This window comes from Thunnus albacares, chromosome 1 (genome assembly GCF_914725855.1).
Source record: "Thunnus albacares chromosome 1, fThuAlb1.1, whole genome shotgun sequence".
Classification (NCBI taxonomy): Eukaryota; Metazoa; Chordata; class Actinopteri; order Scombriformes; family Scombridae; genus Thunnus; species Thunnus albacares.
In genome coordinates this window covers 15,378,205-15,403,704 of record NC_058106.1, presented here as the reverse complement: position 1 = coordinate 15,403,704, position 25,500 = coordinate 15,378,205, and the positions used below count along the sequence as shown (strand labels likewise).

General features: G+C 40.3%; 1 protein-coding gene across 1 annotated transcript in view; it reads right to left on the bottom strand.

Moving 5' to 3' along the window:
- The window catches only part of LOC122988337 (transmembrane protein 266-like), a 29,006-nt gene extending 3,632 nt beyond the window's left edge, over nt 1-25,374 (bottom strand). Inside the window, exons 1-3 of the mRNA XM_044360584.1 lie at nt 24,737-25,374; nt 23,580-23,741; nt 11,766-11,957 (exon numbers count right to left, since the gene is read on the bottom strand). Of these exons, the coding sequence (XP_044216519.1) occupies nt 11,766-11,957; nt 23,580-23,593 (206 nt within the window). The 5' untranslated portion in view covers nt 23,594-23,741; nt 24,737-25,374. The remainder of the gene's footprint in view (nt 1-11,765; nt 11,958-23,579; nt 23,742-24,736) is intronic.
- Between the last annotated feature and the right edge of the window lie 126 nt (nt 25,375-25,500).

The following is a 25,500-nucleotide window of genomic DNA, read 5'->3' as shown; positions in this document are numbered from 1 at the left end:
AGCAGTGGCTGAATATACAGCCAAATAACATGCTGTCAAAAAGTACGTTTATGCTTATGGAATTTGTTTTTAACAAGAAAGAAGAGATAGGACCAGTGCAAGAAGACCCTCTTCTTCCTGAAGGAAGTTTTACAAGTGTGTTGATGGCGAAGTCAGTCTCACAAGACAAATATGACAAAGCAGACACCAGACAGGCAGCATCCTATCCTCCCCTAGAAACAAATGTGTCTCCAGCAGTCTCCACATTTAACCAATGCACGCGCACACACACACACACACACACACACACACACAAACACAAACACACACACATGCACACACAAACACGATGCTTCATGCTACAGCAAGCATGGAAAAGGGGGAGTACCAACTAAGCATAAAATACATGCTGAGTTTCTCTGATGCTGTCAGATTGCAGGTAATTAATTTTACATTTGAAAGGTTCCCTATTACCAATGCCTGTGCATCATTGATCACAACACATCAGCAGGGAAGAGGCAAGCCCCAAAACTCCTGCAGCACTTTCACTAGAAACACAACCAAAGGAATAAATGACTGACCCTGAAGTAAAGATATACATCTCTGAGAAAGATGACTGACTTCTGCTCAGAGAGTGGCTCTTGTTGTTTTTTTAAACTCTGACTCTGGCAGTAGCTGAAAGGAAAAATGACAAGTGAATTATTAGTGTACAGTATTTGCTTTCATACATCAACAAAAGTGTCAGGCAAAGAAATTATGTATTCAAATTGTTAATTTGTTTATGTGTGACAGTTACATAACAGCGTCTTAGTCTCATTTCAAATCATGCCAGCAACAATGGCTGATACTATGCTTGCTAGTACTGTAGCTGCTTAGCCAAAGAGTGACAATAGCACATCAAATGTTAGTATATGGAAGGCAGTCTAAAGCTTAATTGTGGTCATTATTGACCAAACTAAGAGTTTTTATAATGTGATCAACATCCTGGTCAGAATGTCAGTGTAAAACTTAAAACTTCTGTTTATCTTTTACCTGATACCTTACTTACTTTTTGCTACTTACCACAGCAGCACAGTAAACCGTAAAGAAGTGCTAACGTTATGGCCAAAATAGCTTCAAATCCAATGCTGAAAGATACTTTTGATGCTACACACATACTATAAGATTTTTGGTTTTATTGGAGATGCCCCTGAAGGCTTAAAGTTTACTCCAAGCAGACCCCCATGTGCAAAACACATTGAACAAGGGCAAGTGGTGTTCAGCCTTTCTTCACAGTCCTGTGGGAGCGCTGGGGAAAGACTCATTTGTATGTTACAAGGGGACAGGAAGGTCATTGCGTATGTGTTTGTGTGTGTCTGCATGAGCATATTCTGTATTCTGTGTGTGTTCGCATGTGTGCAGCTTATCAGAGCTAGTCTATACCGGTATACTCTCACTATAGACTGCAGCTAGGTATGGATCTCAGTTGAGGTGGAGCTCATTTAAGATGCAGCAAACAAAACTCAACAGTATTCTTATTTCACAGACAAGAAACACTAATGAGACTGTGAAGATAGGAGTACATAGTGAAGGCAAGACATTCAAATATTGCTATGTGAAATTAACTTTAGTTAGCTTGGTCATTGACTGGTGCTGCTGTAATCCTTCATCTCTTAGGGATCTACTATACTGTCACTAATAGTGTTGTATATGCACTTTGAATTACCTTGTTGAAAGGTGTTATACAAATAAACTTGCCTTGTATATTACAGTACAAATTCATTTTACATTTCATAAATAAGCAGCGACTATAGTATCTACAACTCCCTTTATGTACGTGGCTGTAACATGAGTGCTGAGTGATCGGTGTGTCTTAGGACAGAGCTACCAAACCTACAAACCACCAACTGCCTCCTCCCACAGGTGATTGGTAATGACAACGTGTAAACAATGCCTGTGGATTTTTGTTAGTTGCCATGTCAAGATTTCCAAGAGGAAATTTTTGAGTTTACCAGCTTCTGAAATGTTTTAGCTACTTTGAGTGCCAGAAATCAAATAATAGTTGTGGATCCCCACTATATTGGGCTGATAAAGTCAAACCTTTTAGATTTCACTGGCACTATTTAATGTAGATGGAGACATGTTTTATATGTATTTTTGGACCAAGCCCTCATGGTGCGAGTATGTGTGTTTGGGGTTAGAATGAATGTTGTTTTTAGCCAGGGAAATGATCTTTTAATACAAAAGTAAACAGAGATAGATCAACTTACATCTGCACCAAGGCCGTCAAGCTGGTCTCCACCATAAGGGTTTTTGCTCCAGCACTTGATCCCTCTGCCTCTTTGGCCAGAAAAGCAATCTCATGCTTTTTATGTCTGTGAATATTAACCACTCGGTGCCTCCTCTCTGAGGTGATTTACGGGCTGCGTGTGAGTATAGGGATTACATACGGGCTAAATATGGGCTGTCCAGGTACAGTGTGTGGACAGCAGAAACAGAAAGATGTGTATGATGTCTGATTACTATTGTTCAGGTTAATTAATGATGGTCAAACTTGATTCGGTCAAATAGTTGTAGATGTTTTATGATTCATGTGTAATGGGCTGCTAAAATATTGGTGTATTTATAGAAGGAAGAATAGCTGCGCTGCATGATAAATTACAAAATTACTCATCATTTGGATATATATCGTTTCAAAATCACAAACTATAAGCACACTTTATGCTTTTTTTCTAAATAATTTGGGGCATCTCTGACGTGAAAGGTTCGTCCGTGTACATTTGTCCCCGAGACAGACAGAAAACATTTATTTGAAAAAACAATGAACATTTAGCTCTTTCACTACATTGGCCCGCAGCCATCCCTGTGGCAGAGGAATTAAGAAGCCTGGGAGATAACAGGGAGGCCAGTCACTCCCCGGTCGCTGTCTCAGACAACTTCCTGTGCTCTCTAATTAAATCAGGCCAAATTGGCTCAACCGGGTGACAGCCTTCAGAGAATGCATTATTCTAAAAAGCAAGACTTCAACATTTAACTTTTTTTTCCCCGTCTTCTAACAAACTTGAAGCATGTAAAGTATAAATGATGAACCCACAGCTACTTATTGAGGAAGTACAGCGTTAAATGTGACCCCCCACGTGGCAAAAGCAGTTCCTCAGTATTCCTTTAAATAGTGTGATCTCAAATCTCAGACCACCTTTCATTTGCTGGCCCTTTCTTGTAGTCATACAAGGTGTTAAAGTTGTAAATAATGTGGCATGCTTTAACTGACCCTTTTATGCAAAAATGTCACTGTTTAGTACATGTTTCAAAAGAAAAGTCTCAGAAACACTTCAAACAAAAAGAGCTGGTTGTGACAACATACAGAGAGCCGTGTTGACTACTTCCTAAAACTTGCAAATGGGCCAGTAGGTATTTCCAAAATAGAACATTTGGACCCTTGGCCTAAAGCTGGTGGGAGGCAGAGGGTTGGAGCTCTTGTTTTTTCCTCCCCCCACCCCCCTTTGCTCACTACAGATTTAGATGAACCATCTGGTCTAGGTACCTAACCCTGGACTCCTCGCACATTTGGAACAGCCGTATCAGCAACATATGCTTCTGTCTCCGTGTCTGGCAACCACACACCCATCACTGGGATGGGAGGTGACATCATACCACTGCTCAGGTGTGCACTTGTAATGGCATTGGGGGTTGGGGTGGTCCAGTGAGGCAGTCTGGCAACTTGAATCTTAAGTCATTTCTACACTGCACTTTTTTAACCAGGTGTTATCCTCTGTCCTCAGACAATAATGAGCCCGGGTAGTTCCCCTTGTCCCTTATCATACTGTCAACATCATACTGTACCACCTGATTTTTTCCATACTATTTGTGTGGATATTATACTTCACAGGTTGGCAGCAAGATACACGTTCAGGAACTAAGCAGGTATTGCTGCAGCGAGTGGTGGCTCAGGTTTTTACATAGTATTTTAGGGGTTTAGCTTAGGGTTCAATTTCAGGGCTACATTTCATTATATGTTCTATTTGTCCTGTAAACAGAGCTAGACTTACTGGCACAGTGACTCTAATAGTCACCTGATTTTGTCACATTAATCAGTGAAAGTCTGCCTTCATGCTTTTTGTCGCTCTTGCCTATAGATTTTGGTGAATTTCCAAATTTGTCATGTGTCCATGTCATAAAATGGTGTTTTATTCTCACAAAAATGAGTCTCCATCTGTTACAGTTTCTAAATTACAAAATACCTATTGAATTATTGAACTTTCAAAACAACGCAGAATATGATTTCTGGCCAATTGCTGCAAAGATTTTCAATAATTTGTATTATTGTTCAATATGTCACAAGTGACTATTTAACTGTCAGTTCCAACCATCAATACAAGCCGTAGATGAGGCCTCCACAGCTCCCTGGTAGTTTTTTTTACCCGTGACAAAGTCACATACCAGCAGCATCCTGCACAAATACAAGCTGAAATGCACCAAAAGAACCCTTCAACCTAAAAAAAGTGAACAAACAAACAAAAGCAGTTTGATGACTAGGGGGAGAGTGGGCGGCCATGAAAGTGCTGAACACAAGCCCAAGCCACCTTGGTCCTCCCTGCATTTTTCCTAGACAGGAAGATGGATGGGCCCAACTCTATTAATAACTACACTCCACTTACCATGGCGCCAAAACTGCTAACACTGCAACTGCCCCCTGATGCTAGCTAGAACAACCACCTCCCACAATGTCGCCCACTTCTCTCCTGATAGGAACACTGTGTAAGGCAACAGTTCAGTAAACGGGTGCCGGAAATCTCCAACCTCTCCACCTTTCTTCACTCGCCACATGACCATGAACCTAGAGGCTCCTGAAGGCTTGTCAAGGTGCCTATGGTAGTTTCGGTTGGTGAGATGCATTGACAAGTGTGTGGAACACAATATAGAGAGAACAGAGCCTGCTTTTTGGCATTTATTTAGTTACAATGCAGATTGGCATTCAGTATAAGAAGACATACTTTGTGTGAAATTGAGGGCAGAAAGAGATGGAAAAAGAAAATAAGAAAGAACAGAAGAGAATAAGAAAGAGGAGAGTGAATGCACATGTGTAGAGAAATCTGGAGTGATATAGAAATATGTAGAAAAGTGGTGAAAGAGAGAGAAAGAAGAGCCTAAATCTAAATGAAATGCGCAGAAGCATCAATGAAGGAGCACTATTGTTCCTAATGAGGTGTGACAGCCCAGTATAAACTGGAATATGAAGTGAACCATGATTACAGAGGATTAGATAACAACCACTACACAGTGCAGTGAGAAAAGCTTTTCAGGCCTGGCCTTGTTTCCTCTCTCGCAGCGTATAAATACTCTGTTTGCTGTGTTTCTGTTCATGCATGCACATATTTGTATGTGTGTGTGTGTGTGTGTGAGAGAGAGAGAGAGAGAGAGAGAGAGAGAGAGGGAGAGAGAGACAGGGGTTGTGTGTGAGTGACTACATTGCCGTCATGTGAAGCGAGGGCAGCACAATATACAAGAGATAGCAGTAAGGTCAGCTCCACCTTCACAATGCTACAGGCTATGATATGCAAACATGGCTGACAGTAGGTGCTTCATCACACAGTGGCAGCTTGACACAGGAGCCTTTTCTTTTGATTAATCCCCACTGCTTGCTTCCCGCTATGAAACATGCTGCAACCTTACAGTATAGACAAACCATGACAGCACAAAGCTTTATTCATTAAAGGTCTAACTCATGAAGAAAAATACAGTCTGCAAATTGTCTCCCGCTGCCAACATGTAAATATGTGATTTTTTCTTCCCTGCTCTTTTTCTCAGTTTTAATTTGTAAGGTGACAATATTTCAGGGACTTGTCAATGAAACTGATTATGCTACAAGCTGTAACACATTACAACAGAAAAAAATATCAGTTTGCATATTTTTCATTTATACCCACTCTCTTTCGGAAATGAGAAGATGAGAAAAGTTTTGCTGACAGCGAGACATTCCCCAAACTACGGAGCCAGTGAAAGTACTTTCTGCCCCTCAACCAATGAACCGTCCCCATGTTGATGAAACACCTCTAGCGTGGTGGTGACAGTCTCACTTTCAGGAACGAACGCGCTCGTTCTGCCAAACATCACTATAGAGCATGCCTAAACATTTCCCATGCACAGCTTTCTTCATGACGCTCCTTCACTATCTCAGAAAGCCAATGAGCCAGCTAATGCAAGCTGGGAGTAGAGGGGTGTGTGTGGGGGGGAGTCGCAGTGGTGGCGGTGGTTGCAGGGCAATCCACTTTCACAGGTAGAGTCAGTGAAGCAGCCAACAGATTCCTCTCCCACATACATTTTCATTTTGATGGCTGTGGATTGCCGTCCCACTGCCGCTGTCTTGCCTTCTCTCAACTTCACTTCATCATTCCACACCCCCATAAAACAGGCTCATTTCCCCTGCCCCATTTCTTTAAAGGTGAGTTTAGCAATCAGTCTTCCTGCTAGATGTTCTCCGATACAGAAATGCACACTAGCTTTTCCTATCAGCATTCTGAGAGCAAATATGGACCTGATGGTGCTTATATACTGTTATGACCCAACAAAGTCAACTAACAGGTAGATGATGATGGTGAAAACGCTGATTTAAGAAACTGCAGCAGGAGACCGTTGGAAAACATGATGATGGTGCACGGGCGTGGTGTTGGTGAATGTCATTTAAGGAGGCTAATGGCCGCTGTCTGTTTGAAAGGTAGGTCGATTCAGTAATGAGGAGACGGAGGCACAGGCGTAATCACCGAAAGCCCAGCGGTGCTGAAATTCACAGAATAAAACAGAATTGGGTCCTAGAGGGCAGCGGGCTGACTGACACATTGAGTGAGATGCTTTCACTACATCTCACTGATTCTAATGACGTGGCCTTAATGTCAGAGGAGGCTTCTTTTCTTCCCCTGTTCTCAGTGTCTCTCTTTCAGGGCTGGTTTCTCACTGCTTTTCTTACCGTATTGCATATTTTCTCTACCTATCTCACAGGCTGACAAAAACACCTGATGTGATTGGAGGCCTATAAACAGCAAGGGCTCTTGATATTTCACCTCTATTATCACAAAGAAGAGGGTATAGGAACATCCTAATGAAACCTCTATTCAGACACAACAAGGCCTGGTAATAGTGATTAATGTGAGAGATTAGTATAGTGTTTAAGGTATAGTGGAGATGTAACGCACTAAGTACACATTACCAGAGCTCATGCCTGGTGGATTTAAATGGAATTTCATTAAAGCTAAAAGAAAGAATGATGATTTTTACAACTCCCACTGGCAGCATTTTTACAGGCAGACTTTTCGCACTAATGACTTGAATATGAAATAGTGACCCCATCACGCTAAGAACAGTTTGAGTAAATTGAGCTCACTGGAAAAATAACCTTCACAGCAGCGACTAGTAAATCTGTTGTTAGAGCCTCTTACAGCAGGGGTTCTAACCGTTTTCAGCCTTGAGAACAGAATGGGGAATTTAGTTTCTTGCCTTCGGACCCAAGCTCATTTAAACATATTGGTACTCTAGTTTTGTGATTACTCAACAACAGGAGGCCTGTGACCCAGTTATTGGCCAACTCTTAGTTTAGGAAACACTGCCTTACAGGTATTTCACAAGTTGCGCTACAATAGGAAATGCTGCATGCATAATTCATTGCTGTACACCAAAGTGTTTCCCAACAGCATTCCACAGGACAAGAAAATATACTGTAGCAAGACAGAGAGGATGTGGCATCAAAGCACAATCACAGCAACATACACACCTCTATCTATTATGCATAGGGATGGAAATACATGCTATCATTGACCCTGATATGAAATAGGACACATGAGGGTTGTACTGATTGTGACACAAGCACGGCATGAGTGTCGGCACCGCCCACTGTTGACGGTATGTCTGTTAAATCCATCTGTTTCTGGCCATGACTGGCTAACTGAAGGGAACCAATGGAGTGAGACCTGATTTGGTGTCAAACGGAGTACTTGGATGAGGTTGTGTGTATGGTTATGGTGTGTGTGTGCGTGTGTCTGTTGGATCCTGTACTACAGCTTATGGTGTTTATGTGCATCCTGGTGAGAGCTTGCGCTAAGAGCCAGGTTTGAGTCACAGTTGCTGGACAGAATGGAAAGACTGGACAGTGAGCAGGTTTTGCACAACGAAAAGAAAATCTGTTAATATTGTGACTAATCAAAAGGACAGCTGTGATGTGACCTCATATCCATATGCCATATCAACATTTCACACAATCATTTTAAAGTGGAAAAAACAAGGACCAGCATCACAAGTCTAAAGTGCATTTGACTGAAATTACTGCACAGACACTCCTCTCTAAAGCTCGTGTAATTGTTACTGTGTTTCCCCTTTAATGTATTTTACTATCTATAAAATTCATCTTTATTATTTGATTTCATGGTGCTTTATAATAAACATGAACTTGAACCGTATGAGCCCCACAAATTAAAGATTTCTGTGTGTGTGCAAGGTGCAGTGGAGGCTGATGTAAAAGTTTCCTATCATACAATCAAACAGAAATTTCAGTCAAAAGTATTGTATATGATTCAAAATAATCAAAAAGTGAGCCAAAATAAAAAATTCACAGTTCAGTCAAAATACAGTCTACAAGAATTTGCAGGTTTTGAATGACCTCAAATTATAGATAGCACTTTGTTAAAGACATCAAACGACTGGAAACGTGTTACAGTACAACCTTAAACAGCCTGCATTTGATCAGCCATGAGACCCATTGAGGTAATTGAATTTGAAGGCATGTACAGTTAGACAGTACAAAAGACTTACAAGAAATTAAGTGTATGATATTATCGGCTTCTGGCTCATGCGCTGCAAAATGTCACTTACTATAAAGGCTTCGATTGTCAGCAGGCAGGGGGTGAGGGGTGGAGGAGGGCAGATATTTAGTTTGAAATGATGAATTGATCTCAGTTAACTTGTGGACGCCAGACAACCCAGAGGTTGTCAGTTAATGATAAATAGACGTAATACTGAGCAACGGGGACAGCAAGTCAAGGACTTGGGGAGGGAGACTTAATACATGATGGATGATAATCAGGCATACTATGTGGCATTTATGCAAGCGTGATGGGGTGTGTGTATGTGTATGTGTGTAGCAGCTCCTAGATATAAAATGTTTATAGAGAGCAGCTTCACGTTCTTGTGCCACAATTGCCATTCCAGTCTTCTTAATAGGGAAAATATTGCACCCATGCATCATGTCAAGAACATTTTGACATCCCTCTAAATATGTATTATAAACATAAAATACACTACACATAAATATAGACTCCAGTGCACCAGTTCATAAATCTGGAAAATATGCAAATACTCTACCATACATTACAAAATAGCACCAATGATGATATGCTGAACAAAAAGTTGATAATACATGAGATAATACATATTTACAATTAAGAGGAGTTAGTAAAATGTTTGCACAGGCTTTTCTATATCAATACTGGAAGTAGGGAAGGATTGTAAAATAATGATAAATAGCCTTAATGTGAATTAAAGTGTTTGTTCTTGTTTCACACACAAAGTGAAGAGTTCTGAGACAGAAAATTTTAATCTACATCTTCAGCACCTGGTAAAAACTTTATTTAACTCTGGTTGATTTTTGTTGTCACTGCAATGATCAAAGTGTCCTTATATTATTGCAGTCAATTTCAGCTGAGATTGCACAAAGATAGATGACATGGTTCAAATAAAAGGTAGCATGTGTGACCACTTCAGAGGACTGATAGTACAGCCACACTCAGTAACAGATGAAGAAAAGACTCTCCTGGAAGTCGCAGCTCTCCCACGCTTCCTATTTGCTCGTGACTGCACAGTGATGCCTCCATGTTGGATACTGCTGATGGTGTAAACGTTACATAAATAATCTGTGGTCAATATAATCTTTCTTCAGCATGTTTTCAGTACAGTGTGTGCAACTTTCAGACAAACTCTTTTTATGTCTTTTTTACCTTCAACACAAATCAGACTGAGACAAAGAAACATCTTTTCCATCCAGTTGGCTGATAGTTTCAGCATGTATTGCCATTGTACCTGGTCACATTAAAGCTGTCTGTTTCACCATCCATGTATAATGCATGCTCACCTCTTGACCCCTTCCAGCTACTGTCCCTATGTTCTCTGCAAAGACCACTACAAGCTGTGCACCTGCTCTCTCTCTTTGTGTATTTTTTCTGAACTCTGTCACTGCTGACGGGGGAAGATCAGTAACGTTTGCTTTGCATCAATCAGGTCTTCAATATATTCGCCATCAGGAGAATTTGAAAGATGGACATTTCCATTGTGGAGCTGTGTGTTTTGATACGACAGGTAAGAATGAATGGCTTATCACTGCTGTCACTGGCTCGTAAGTCTGATGTTTTGGTCAATGTAATCACCTCAGGGAGATGATGACGAGCTCTGAATACTAATATGTTTCAGTGAGGCATTTTACTCTGAATCACTTTTATATTATACTGTACATGTAAGTAATTACTCTTAAATAACAATAATCCACATTAGGGTATACTGTTTTTCCACACCACCCACACATTAAAGGAATGTATCAAAATACTTACAGAACCAGTCAAAAGTCAAAAAAGGACACACTTTCCCATTCACTTGAATGATAAAGTGTGTCCAAACTTTTGAATGGTACTGTATTTTGAATCAGATGATGCTGCAACTATTATGCATTTAAATTAAATTTGCATAAGGTTTTAGAAGACTCTTGGAAGAATGCAGCAGTAAGCGTAATGTCATAGTGCTCATCACTGTGATGTCTGCATTTGTTATTGGGATGTATGTGTGTTTAGTAAGTCAATACCATAGCAGCCGTTTCATTTGATATTTTTGAAACTGTATCAGCCTAATGATAAAGTTAATTTGAGCAGATCTCTGTTGGCTACTGATGAATTCTTGGAACTTGTACAGGAACATTTGGTCGCAACCAACTTGAGACAAGTTGTATTTAGAGAATAGTGTATGTTTTATAATCATAAACACAGGCCCTTATAAACACTGTCATATACAACATGAACCATAACACATCAAAAAATCTCCACCATAGACAAAGCCAGTATCAAGAATCAAGGAAAAAATGGCCTGAACATGTCAAATTAGGAGCCAAAATAATTTGACAAATCCTGCAGCAAAATAAAAAACATACAAGCAAGCAAAAGATCACAAACTACAACCGCTGCTGTGGTAGTTTGTGTTTGATAGACACTAACAATATGAGCAGTTTAAGAGACTGACAAATATAAACTCTACCAATTATATAGTTTCTCAATATTTGTTTAAATCATATCATTCATTTTTTGTAGAGAAGGGTATTCCGATATGATAATATTTCTGGCATGTGCAGTGACTTAATGTTGTGCACTGACAACAAGTTGTCTCAACAGCAGGCTGTTTGTTTGCTGAATAGAACAATGCCTCTGATTCAAAGTTCTCATAAAAGACATATTTTTAGTTGTTTAGTTTGTGACACTATGATGTGAAATCAAAAAAAAAAAAAAACAACACAAATTATTTCAGAATAGTCACCTCGAAAAAATACCACCAGTTTGTCACCCACACCTCCTTGTTGCCAAATAGTTCACAGAGGCAATTCATCGTCACTCTGAATCCACCGAAAAAAGCTGTTTGAAACAAATTCATGATCACATGTGGCACTCGCTCTTGCCTGATGTTTTGTTCTCCTTGGGGCAAACCATACTTTAAACAAAGAAAACAAAACAAGCAAATTCATCTATAGCACAGAACAATCTCTCTTGCTGTTGTTTTTTCGCACTCACCCTTCCCTGTTTTCATCTTCATCTGCGTTGGAGAGGAGCTGCGAGCCAGCCAGTGAGAGGTCCAGAGCTGCGAGGGGCAGATCTCTGTAGCCAAAACTCACCAGCTGGACTGGAGGAGCCAAGCACTGGTTCTCATCCTCCACCGGCTGGGAGATGATCTCCAAGTCCGACAGACCTGCCTGCTCCATTTCCCTAGTTACATGCCAACAGACACACAAAAGACACACACAATAACAGAGAAGAAACAGAACACAGAAAGGCACACATTACTATAAAATAAGAATCAAAATTCTCAGATGTGTACAGAAATATTGCATTATACAAGTAACATGAATTTAGAATTGATGCTAGCATGGAAATAATGAAGGAGTAGACGCAATGTCTGACATTTAGAAAGACTATATTCTTTGACCATATTATCATCCACTCCTTCAAATAATTTCTTTAAATAAAGATGGTACATTAGTCTTCTCAGAAAGCTACTTTTTTTTAGCAATGCAAGTAAATATTTAAATAGTTATCAACTACATTATAATGATAATTATCATAAAAAGTAGCCGACACTGCCAAGATAGCAGGGCCAAAGAAGACAACAGTGTGTTGAAGAAGTGTATATACTGTACGTATGAGCACAAAAGCAGTGCAGATAAAAAAGATCTTAATTATTCAGTCCAGCAACTTCCCTAAGAACACAGTCTTATTTACAGTGATGGCCTCAGGGAGTAAACACAGGGTCAGGGAGGGTTACACACAAACACCCACTCAGCACCAGGGAACTACTGAGCACTCACACACAGCTCTCCACTGTTGAGCAGCAGAGGAGATGCAGGTTCAGTACCTTGCTCAAAGGAACTTTGACCTTCAGTCTGAATGCAGAACAGTCTGAACGCAGCCTTATACCAATTAATTACTAGCAGCAGTTTTTAGTAGCAGAAATTTGAAATACTCAAGAACAAATACCTCCAGGTTGTACCTAAGTATAGTGCTTAAATAAATGTACTTTACTTTCCACCATTGCTGCCTGATATACATTCATCTCACTGTTACACTGGAGACAGTGTAACTCTAAAGGTTTCTCTGTTTCACTGTAGGACTGCTGTCACTGCCTGATTCTGTGTGTGCGTTTTTATCTTTGTCGATGACACAGGCATTCAAATTACAGCTTTTAAGTGATAAAATGACTAAATTAAGTTTTAGTTTAGGTCTGGCCTTGTTTATTGTTGTTTACTACTCATTGCAATGTCTAGCCAAGTAGTTACCACATTTTTATTCAATAATTTCCATGGATTTTATTGTAATTAATTCAGTTTACAATAAGGGCTTTGAACAATTTGACCGGAGAGGCTGCAGAGAAGGTTAAGACTCATTTACAAATGACATGTTGGATGTTAACCTAACAACCATGCCCACCCTCCTCAGTGTTCACATCAGCAGACCCCCTTATCCACTTAGTGTCTCTAAACCATAATATCTAAACACATTAAGGTTGTTTATTTGTGGGCCAGCAGCTTGTAACCCAGCGTGCCCACAAGCCCCAGTTGTGTAAAAGCTGGGCCATCTCAGTAGAGCGTGGAGGTGGAAACAAATGCTGAGTGCAGCTGCAGACTGACTGTGTGTGCCCTGTGGTGTGTATTTTTAGACCAGAGCAGATGCTGGTGTATCATGTCTGCTGTGACGTCATCGCCTCTCCCTTTGTCAGCTGAGTGGATCCCCACTCTCCTTCAAACGTCAAAGGAAGTCAGGAAAGGGGTGGATGGGGAGGGGAAACTAGAGTGGGAGAAAAGTGGGATGATATCATGGGTTATACAAGGAGGACAGGGGAGGGCAATAAAAGAAAAAAAGCAGCTATGAACAGTAATAGAAAAGGGAAAATTGACTAGAGAGAGCATGCTGAAACCAGAAAGAGACTAAAGTGAAAGAGACAAGGGGGTTAAAGAGGAGGACAAAGGTTCAGGATGAGGACTGTAAGTGAGAAGTGGAGGTAAAACATCAAAGGTAAAGGGGAAAAGGTAAGGGTCACAGACAGGGTAAAGTGGAAAAGAAAGTAGAGGAAAGGTAGAGATCCTGAAAAAAGTAAGAAATAAGTAAAATAAAGTAAAAAATAGAGTAAAGAAAATGCTGGATGACGACAACACCCCTATAGTTTTACCCCACCTTTCCAGACTGTTCCAAGTCTTGTGGGATATAACAAAGTTTATCTGTCAGTCATGGAACAGGGGCTAGATATCAAATTCCAAATAAGCAAAAAGGATAGAAACTCTGTATGTCTGTCTGTATGTATGTCTGTATGTATGTCCTTTGCATATCTCTTGAACCGTTCATCCGATCAACTCCACACTTGGCGGATGTATGGCTGGGGACCCAAGGGAGAACAGTGTAGAATTTGGTGCAATTTGGACACTCAATATGTTTAATATTAATAAACTCTGAATAAACCAGCGATCAGCAAGCCGCTCTGCTCTGTGCAGGGGTAGGGCGGAGCTTCAAGACTCTACCAACTGACTCCAGTATGTCAGGGAGAGACGAGAGACAAAGTGGTACATGAGTCAGAGAAAATTGCTCTAAAAAGAGAAAAGGAGACAGCGAAAACAGAGCTTTTGATCAAGAATGGACACTTTTACCCTATTTCTAGACAGAAAGCTTAGCATTAGCAGCACATTTAGCAGTTCATCAGCAGCGAGTGACTAAACAGGAGGCATTCAGGTACATAGCTGAGTGTAAGTCACCCACGTTTTGGAAGCATTCAGAGCTCAATACACAATGACTGTAGTTACGCATGTAAAATAGAGCAAATACTTCCACAGGCAGTTCAAAACGAGCACTGCACTAGTATTTATAAAAGGACAGTAAAAACCATATACTTTTGTGTGCATCTTTCATGATCATTTATTTTAGCTCATGTCTTAGAAACCCAGAGGCACCATAAAACACAAGGAATAACTCAGAAATGACTGTAGTAATGGTTGCATGGAGAAAGAATACCAAGGATATTCCCAGCAGCAATTTGCCACACTTCTTCTACTCTGTGTTTCTGAATTCTTCACTATCTCTCCTTCCTCCTCCCACAGTCAGCTTCAAACTGCTGTGACAGACCACACTGAGTGACCTAAAACATTCAGATGAGGGACACACAATCTAACAGACGGGCATACCTTTAGGAAAGGACAGACAGGTAAACAAACAGACAAGACAGATAGATATGCAGACAGATAACAGATAACACACTTACCATGACCCCCCAGCCCATGACACATTCATGGTTTATTAAAATATACAGTGATAATGTCAACGCCAAAGGGCCTTTGATGCAATCTGGAGTGACCTGAGCTGTTGGAGGGCATCGTAATCTCTAATAGTGAATGTAGGATGTGTGTGTGTGTTTGTGTGTGTATGTGTATGTGTGTGTGTGTGTGTGTGTGTAAGGGTAGCCTGTGATGGGAACCAAGTCAACAAAGCCACCATGGCTGATCTGATCTGATTCACAATGACCCCTAACACTTGGAACCAACATAAAATATAACACTTCCTCCACTTTCACCCAAGCTACCAAACAGCACCTAAGTGATCCATTAACTTATATTTCTTTAACAGGGCGACCATCTAGGAATCAAACACTAGTAATCAAAATTGTTCTTATACCAGTAGGAGATTTGATTACTTTGTAATCACACAAGTCCTAGTAGTACAGTTCCTTAATGCTGGTAAAATTGATCTATAATTGCATTTCCTCCTTATTTGGAAAGCTCTTGCTCCAAAGAGACAAGATGGCACCGAACATAAGCAGCAACTCTGGGCTTTCAAACTGGCTCCAATGCAAACACCTCGCTGCGTCCATCTTTATACAGTCTATATACCAAACAGATGGTAGGATAGTGGTGGTGCTTCTGTTATATGTACATTAAAGAAGAAGGACAGTAAGTACGTAAGTAATGTAAATAACCTAAAGTTGTGGCTCAGGTTGTCATAGTGACACTTTAACTAGCAGGTCTCAGTAAAATCCCACCATCAAATGTTTACTGCATCAGTAACCTGAACCAACAATACAGCTGGGCACCCTCGCCACATTCAACCCAACATATGAACAAATGTAAAGATTTATATCATCATAAAGATGTAATGGTGTGTGTTAAGGCTTCTTCAAAAAGTAGAGGTGGTAGCAGATCCCAAGAACAGTATTGTCTCTGCATGTATAGCATACAACAGCATCATGTTTTTCAGTGGGTTGTTTTTTCGTTAATAAAAAGCCTTTCTCTCAGGAAGAAGTGTTATTGCAGTCTAGTCTCAAAGCCGCTGCCCTCATCCCAATTTGATGGGATTGTTTCCCTGGGCAAGAGGACCTTACATTTCTTTGAAGATACATAGTCTTTATAGTCAAAAAGATAGTCACCGGAGGCTAGGATGCTGTTTACTCATGTACAGCGCAATATGTATTGTATGATTGAAGAAAATGGATATTAAAGGAAAAACAAGACTGTCACTTATGAGTTTCTGTAGGCACCAGCTTTTTCTTGTCTGTTCAGGAAGTATTGTATGATTTCAGGGATGTACGTATACCTAAATAAAATAAAATAAAATGAAACGCAGGAAAAAGGTGTGGTTAAAAACTACCAGTGCTGCTTTTAAAAAAAAAGACATCACCCAATGCAATGTGTCATTATGTGTCCCTCTAAATGTGTGTCAGTATGGACTAATAGTATGTTGTTTTAACTGTGGAAGGTGTCAGTTTGCCTCCATGACAAATCCCCACACACTTATTTTACTTGGCAACAAATTGATTCTCACTCAGACTGTGGATGTACAGTATAATGTCACAGAGTGTTGGCCTGATAGATGTTGTTTTCTCCGCGCTTCTCCTACACATCAAATCTCATCTATACCACCTCTCATCTACAGCACAGCGGCAGATTTGGCCGACTTCCCAAACAATCGGGAATGTACACATAACTACTCATGACAGACACAAGCTGTCCAGAGCCCGCCAGGCCCACAGCTTACAGTAATGTACCCGGTGCTCTTGGCTTCCAGTCAAGGTATCAGGAAAAGGTGTTGAGTTTCTTCAATGTTCAGCAAAGTTCTTATGTGAAGGGTTATGGGGGTTAATGTATTGTAGGATTTTGTTACATCTAAATGAATGTTTGTCATTAATTGATATTGATGAACATAAAACATTTTTATATTACAGTATAAAGTGGAGGAATATTGATTTATAAAGTGAATAATTATGAAAACATCACAGAGCATGTTCAGAGTGATGGAATATAAACAAATGATGTATTTTTCTTCTTTTTTAGATTTGTTCAGGATAAAGCTGTAAAATCTATTTTGTCTTGCTTTTTTCAAAAGACCGAAGCAGCGTGCTACCCTTACAAATGACATATTCTTTACATTACTGCAAGACAAATTGCAGTGCATACAATAGCACTGCTGACTGCTGGATGTGTCATTGGTTTTCATTCATTTCAGTATGGTATGAAAATGTGCTTGCAGAGACTTATAATCCATTATAGTGATCAGCATATAATATCAGTTTTATTTTGTCAAGGTAACATTAATGTTGCCTGGTAATAAGAAAACTTTTTACTATTTACAAAGTCTACCACGTGCATGTATGTAGACTAGATAATGAGATATGAGAGTTGGCTGCTGAGGAGCATTACATTCAGGACCTTTGAGGCTGAAAAAAAACAAACCCTGAAAGCACAATAAGTAAATATGACCGTCATGAAAATAATATGAATTTAATAGCTCCTTGCATCAAAATGGTGCCAGTGAGCAGTGCTGTTATGATACTTCAATTATGACTTTAATGCACAAACTTCCCAACAATGTCAGTGACAAAACCAGGAAGACAAATCAATCTCTGCTTCTAGCCAAGTACAAATATAATTACACATATTATTTTTGCTGTCTTAAATACAAATAGTGACCTTTCAGGAATACCCCTGATGTTCTCATCTAAAAGAAAGTGGCAATTGCAAAATTCTGAAAAACACTATTTCACGGAAAGACGAGCAAGTCTGCAACTGCAGAAGAGCACCCACAGGAAAGAAGTGATATTCAGGGGAGTAGAATCCCCTGGGGGTGGCAGATAAAATTAAATAGTGGACTGTAGTGTTGTGGGCCAGGTAGGAAAGGTCATTATGAGACAAAAGTTGCTCAAGGGATTTCACTGACCAAAACAGAAGGTCATGTAAGTAACTAGGAGGCAGTGGTGCTGAAGAATGTTCTTCATCTGATGACTGGAAGTGTCTCGCTCGTGACTGTCGTGACCCCTGTGCAATAAGCTAGACTTACAAGCAGCCTTCAAAACATGAAAGTGAATAATCTGGCTTTGTTTTTAAAATATTTGGGACCAAAAGAAAAGAGAAGATTGTGTAATGTCACTATCTTTCTTACTTCCTCGCTTCCATTCTACAAATAGTGTCAATAAATATATAAATAAGTTGTCACAATCTAAGATATAAAAACTTAACTACAAAGTAAGATAATTCTGACAAAAACTGGACTATCTGATTACTTTTGAATCAATCTGACCCAAAGTACTTTCAAGTAATATCTTATTTAAACTTTTATTGGACACAGTTCATGAATCATGAAATCCACCTACACTCTGCATTATGAAAATAAGATCTACTATCCTGTGAAGACCCACTACAACGTAGTCAGATAGGCAGTGATACCCTACAGTTTTGGGTTAGGAACTGAATATGGTGTAGTCAATGGATTGCTGAAACTGAAATAAATAATGCTACTGTCTGCTTTTTCATGGCTTAACATATAGTTTAAAAATATGCATCAATCAAGAAAATTAAACATAAAAACTATGAGCCATAATATATTTCTTTAACTGACAGAGTTTCAAACATAACATAAAACTAGGTATTATGCTGCCTGTCAGTTCCCCTTGAAAGGCCCAGTGGCAGCTTGGAAAATACACTTTCTGGAGGAGTAAAGAAAATTTATTTCCATGCAGGCACATTTTATCCTGAGCCACACTCTGTCCAAGGCCTCTGTGGTCTGCAAGCTCCACACACATACGCAGGTTAGATTAAGCTGTCTGCGCATAACGCCTGAAGATTTTAAACACACTCAAACTTGGCCAGAGCATGGAGGTACAAAGCAGATGTTCTCTGCTCCCAGCAGCTGCTGCGGAGAACTTTGGAGAAGCTGGACATCATTGTGCATTAGTGTTACATACTCATTGCACACAGTTGGTGAAACAGCCAACAGTGTTGCAAAAAACTGTTCTAAAGCTTCTAAAATATATTCAGAAACAAGGTCTGAATCAGTTTGATGACTAAATATGATAAATATCTTAGCATGTAGACATTTCACACTTCATACAGTCCTTGTTTGTGTGTTTGTAGCGGCACCATGAGTGAAAGAAGAGTCTTTGTCTTGCAGCTAAGTAAGTAAAGCACAGTGAGTAATGTTTGCCTTAGCTGCTGATTCACATACATCGCAATATGGATTTCACATCAAAAGATTAAGATGAGGCAAAGAAAGACTGTCAGCTGTTACCTATGGGACTTTATCGGCATCCAGATTAAACGACACTAAAACAGTGATACCAGCAGAAAAAAACACCACTTTTCTTACCAATTGCATTTTGGTCAGTATACACTTCACTTAATTCATTTCTTAATGTCCTTCTCCCTTCTCTTTTGTATTTCCTAATTACAACTAAGGTGCCTTAACCATGAGGGTATTCAAGACAATAATGTGGGGGAAAAAAACTTGGTGTTAAACACGATGTTCATGTTGTAGAACTGAACACTTCTACAGAATTTACAAATTGCTTCAGGTAATTTCTCAGAACACTTAATTCAACTTCCAGAGAAACTTTCATAATTTCATGCCAGTGGCTATTAATGAAGTCTGCCAGGCACATTAGCTCATTAATAATATTACAGATTAAACTATGATGAATTGGTGGACTGCACAATGGACTGTTCTGGCCCTGCTGTGACCAGTCTCTTATCTGACCTTTGCAGATGCAAGCTGCAGAAGACACGGGAGACACAGAGATCCTCGTGGGGCAGGACTAAGACAGCAGATGTACAGAAGCCTTCTTCATAATGCAGAGGTCCTGATCTTTTTACAATGTGTCAGTATCCAATAATAGATTATTTTAATTTCTACAGACACTTAAGGGAATACGGGTCTTGAAACACGTAATGACTGAAAAGATAGATTTCTATAGACTTGTGAAACTGACTTAAATGACTGGCTTGTTTCCTCTCTACTGTGTTTTTGCACAGGGCAGACATAACAAGACATGCAGTACATTTTGTACATGTGCTTTTGAAGTGTTGCCTAATGCATCTTGAGCATTACGCAGGACAAATTCATAGCAACAGTTATCTTACAATGTTTTGAATGTGAAATTCAGTAACAAGTGAGTGAATAATTAGAATTATAAAGACATTTCCTGGAACAATTAACTGGAGAGCGACTTCTCCTCGGATAAGTCTGATTAGTCGGAAAAGGATAATGTTATGATTATATATGGAGGAAGCTGTAATGATATAAATGATCATGTCAAAAAAATTAAAAGTCAAGCAAGGAACTTGAAGTTTTAGAGTATATGATAACACACAATGAGCAGTGACTGTAAGACCATGCATGAACTGAACATACTGACCGACAGATATTACTGATTTTCCTGTCCAGCTAAGAAGCAATAGCTGAGACTAAATGTGTTAACATCATTTTCCCCTTTCTAAAAACAGAGCAGCCCTCATGCATGTCATGGAGATCTCCTAACCCAGATTTCTGATATCCACGGCTAATAAACCACGGACATTTATGCCCGTGTACTTATGAAAAGAGCCAATTAGGCAGAATATCGGGCCACTTGTAGACAGCGTTTCTCCCAACAGGCAGAATCTCCCACCCTCTGAACAAAAGAGGCAAAGCTATCCAACCTCTCCTACCTCCCACTGGCATTGAATAAACAACAGGGTAAACAGTGACGTGGGGAGAAAGATGAACGATCTTGTCCAGTGGCGAGGACCCTTCAGAATCTTAAAGGGAAAATCCACCCAAAGGTGTAATTTACTGTATGGATCATTTGTATGAAGTTGGACTCTTCACGAATACACAAAACATGAAAGAGTTTTTTCTCTAAAGCTTGAAATCAGAGTCAAGTTGCAAATCTATCATTAGGAGACAAAATATAGAATTGATTAACAAACTAGCCAGTGGCTCAATGAAGCTGTTCTTAGGCACAGCCATGCTTTGAGCTAAATTCTAACATGCTCTCAATGTCAGTGCTAACATGCTGATGTTTAGCAGGTATAATGTTTCAAATGTTCTCTATGTGAGTTTAGTATGTTAGCATGGTAACATTTGCAAATTAGCACTAAACACAAAGTACAGCTGAGGCTGATGGAAATGTCATGAGGGTGTTTGGATGAAAAGTCAGGGGACCAATTACAGTTCATCCTGAGGGACACATGAATGTCTGTGCAAAATTTCATGGCAATCCATCCAATAGTTTTTTAGACACATCACCTGAAACCACAAATGTGAACCTCATGGTGGCACTAATGTCAGGGGATCCCCAAAGTTGTTAGGATTCATCCTCATACATAATTTCATGGCAATTTTGTCCGATCGTTGTTAAGATATTTCTGGACCAATATTTTGGATGGATCAACCAACTGACAAAATGACTGACATCACCATTCCGAGAGCTAATGCTGCTGGCGTGGCTAAAAATGAGAAAGTGGCAACGACAGGAGACCAATTTATGATCGGCTTGGGTTACTGATACAAATACCAACAGTTATGAAGCAGAGACTATGTCAGGCTCCTTATATAGAATCAATCTGGATACTTTGCATAAAAATAAAGGTTGGTTTCCCTAACCCTCACCAACTTAACTATAAACAACTAGTGAGAAAATATAGCTTAAAACACTTTTGCACAATTGAATAAGTTAGTCTTTGGTGAATGCCTGTGTTTGTTCCTCATTGGGGAATATTCTGTGTATTGTATCTTAAAGACATGATCCATCATGATCAGTTTTCCTGAGTTAAAGCTTTTTTCAGTCGAGCTGTTTAAAGCAATTGCCAGCTTTAGTCACTCTGTGTTAGGATACATTTCACCTTAAACACAGCATGATATGACATTGCTACTGAGACCCACTGAGCTGGGCTCTGTATGGGACCCAGAGCGGAACTGGTTCTCTTATAAAAGCACAAATGGAGCAATGATTTAGGGCTATTTATCTAGGTCAAGAGAATAAATGCAGCTAGTTAAGATGAGACAAATTAGAAAGTCATGATACGCCAGCGGAATCATGAGTTGACAAAGAATAATGATTTTCAGTGTTGTCCCTTACCTCTTACTTCATCTTCACACACACACAAACATAGACACAGGCGACAGCACGTTCCCTAGTAATGCATCAGCTGTTCTCAGTACACACTTGGAGAGCACAAATTAAAAATGGAAAGCTAGAAGAAAAGTGGAGGTGGAGATGGTTTGTTGGAAAAGGGTGTTAAAGGCATTCTATGTAGGATTTTCCTATACAACAATGTATAGACTCATACAAAAATAATCCCTCTCAATCATCACTTATGACCCACTAGAAGTGTGTGCCAGTGTATGTATCTGCAGAGACTCTGCCCTCTGCCTGTATTTTCTTATTACATTGCTGTGTTTGGGACGTTTCTGGGCGTCAACCTTTGGACAGTGGGTGTGTAGGGACTCGGGACTTGTAGCGTAGCTACCAGGTTACATCACTGTCTCCATCTCTCTCCTCTGCTCTCTTTCTGTGTCATGGATGTATAAAGAGAACAGGTTTGACTGCTTGACCAAGGGTGGGGTTGAGCTCCACACACACACACAGAGAGCAGAGAACCCACAGCGGACAGGGTGAAGCTGCATTCACACCAAATCTGGCAATGCGGCACCTTACCGCAGGGTTGTGCGGAGGTGCGGGCCTGTTTATTTGTGCTTTAGAACCTTACCGCCATGAAACAATCAGAAAATAACGTTTTATTTATCTGATTCACAGTTTTGTTCTCGCTACCGCTGCTCCCTCTCTTCATTCACTCTCTGGTTTGCTCGACCACCATTGCTCTCTCTCTCTCTCTCTCTCTCTCTCTCTCTCTCTCTCTCTCTCTCTCTCTCTCACTCCTGCTCTTAGCTCACTCTGATGTCGTTGAGCCGGGGAGGAGGAGCCAACTTTGAATGTTGTGTTTGCAAGCAGCAACCAACAAATCTTGCCTTTAAGTTGGGGTGATCATGGATAATTATCATTTCATGCTGTTTCACAGAAAGGATGAACATAGCGCTCTGTATATATGTCTGCAAAATGGATGCTTTATAGCCGGCATTGTACAATGTGTGTTTGTGTGCATCTGCATCTCAGCGTGCGTCTGTGTTTAGCATTCAGAGTGACGAGGGTCAGAGACACCTCAACGCTAGCAGTGTCTGAGTGAATAAAGGTCATTATTGTAGAAATGGAGACAGAAATCAAGGAAGCAGTGAAACAGATGAGACTAACTGAAATGAGAAAAGATGAGAAGATCTGAACAGAAAAGTCATGCTGGGGAAAGAAGTGTAATGTGCAGAGAGAGTGGCCTATGTCCTACACTGTTTAGTTCTTCATTGACCTTCCTTACTGAAAACTATCAATTTCTGACATTTGAAGACACATTTTCATTTATATTCATTTACTTTGACCCATTTTTGGGATCCAAACAGGAAAGCAGCTTTTCACTCTGGTTGGAAGAGATGAAGGTATGAAGAGAGTGTGAGGAAAAAGAAGGAGAAAAGATCAGCGGTGTAAACTGTACTTACTCAGCATTAGCCATGTTGCGGGACGATGGAGAGGAGAGATGTAGTAGTGGTGGTGGTGGTGGTGGTGGTGATGGTGGTTATCACAAGGTTTCCACTCAATTCTGCCTGTTTTAGTGCTGCAGTTCACCTTTTCACCTGATAGATGTTGCTTTCATGTTGAACCTGGGAAGAACAAGGACAGGAATGTAGGTGAGGAACTTATAAAATAACAGTAATTACATAGTGGCACAAATACGCTCATTTGCCAGTTTATTGTGTGAAGCAACTGTATGTAAAACTAATGTCTAATACAACCCTACAATAAATACTACCTTCATGAAGGTTTTTGATGAACGTGTTTTAGAGAGGTGTTGATTCAGATAATTTTGAAGGCTGTAGTTTGTAGTGCTGTTGAAATGTATTGTGTTATACAGAGAGGAGTTCTAATAGTGAGAGAGGAGATATTTTGTCCACCCCACTTATTATCAAGGAGACAGTTTTGTATCTGTAATTTTTTTCACTATCAATCAAAGCAGTATGCTGATTTTTCAAATACAATGGCAACTTCCGACATTAGGGACATTTGATTGAGCAGTTTTAAGAAAACTGGCCAAACAAGTGAAAATTCTTCACAGCCACAGCTCATAAATTCACAGCTTCCAAGAGGATTGATCTCGTTTATGCAGTGATGACAAATAGGAGCGAGACTTACAGCTTTCTTCACACTTTATCCTCGTTTAGTTTCAATAAGAGTGACTGTGGCAAATATCAAACTTAAGAAAACCCCAACACTGCAGTTTTATAAGTCACAAATGTTCTTGAAAAGTTGAACTCAATGAAAATGTAAGACAATGTTAACCATGGACTAAATTGAAGACTAATTGACTAAGTGTAGAGTCACCAAAAGACTATATAACCTCACACACAAACTGACTTTTACAATCAAAACTTTTAATCACACCACTAAAACATTAAACTTCTTGTGGTTGTTGGATTCAGCTCTCTACAGACTCTCACATGCCTGCCATCAAAGTAATAATCGCACCGGGTTTACAATACTTGCTGTTGTATCTGATTCCAGAGAACAGAAACTAAATGAAAGTTGTGGGTGAAACTGCTGAAAGCTCCTCGCTGTACATAAAGTAGAATGAATTATTTATCAGGACCAAAGCACCTACCTGTGTGAGATTTACATTGTTGATGGGTAATTGTGCTTCCCGCTGCCCCCTTGCTGATAGTAATGTCTCCCTCGGTGGTGATCAGAGTAAGTGAAGCAGCAGCAGGCTCGCAGTGTGTGTGTAGGCTGCAGCTATCCTTAGCACTTTTGCATTGGACGAGCACCGCTGCTGCTGCTGCTGCTGCTCCCACTTGCGCTGCTTGGATTTCAGTGCAAAACCAAACGAGGGGTTGAAGCTCAAATGCAAGAAGCATCGTCACTCGGCAAGATCATATTAGCTTCTAAGTGTATCAGAGCGATCAAACGACGACCTTTTTCAGTGCAATCTCCTCCTGGCTGAGGGTTGTAAGTGTGAGCTGCTCCAGATCCAGATCCAGGTCCGCTCCTCAGCAGAGGGCTTCCCCGGCGAGCGCAGCGGGGAACCCTGCGAGAGGAGCTGTCCAGGTGCTGAAACGAGCCCGACGAAGCCTCGGCTCTCCACCGAGCCCCTTCCACAGCAGCAGCCGGGCAACACAGGGCCAATTTCAGCCAAACGCCATAAAAACATTGACGTTTTCGTGCCGGAGACTGACTGTAGCCAATGAATAGTGTGACATTTGCATCGCTCCGGTCACGACATAGCAGTCTAAAAATGTTGGCCGTGGGGTGGACGCGTGTGTGTGTGTGTGTGTGTGTGTGTGTGTGTGTGTGAGTGAGAGAGAAAGAGAGAGAGAGAGAGAAAGAGAGAGAGAGAAGGGGGGGGGGGGGAAAGAGAGAGAGACCCAG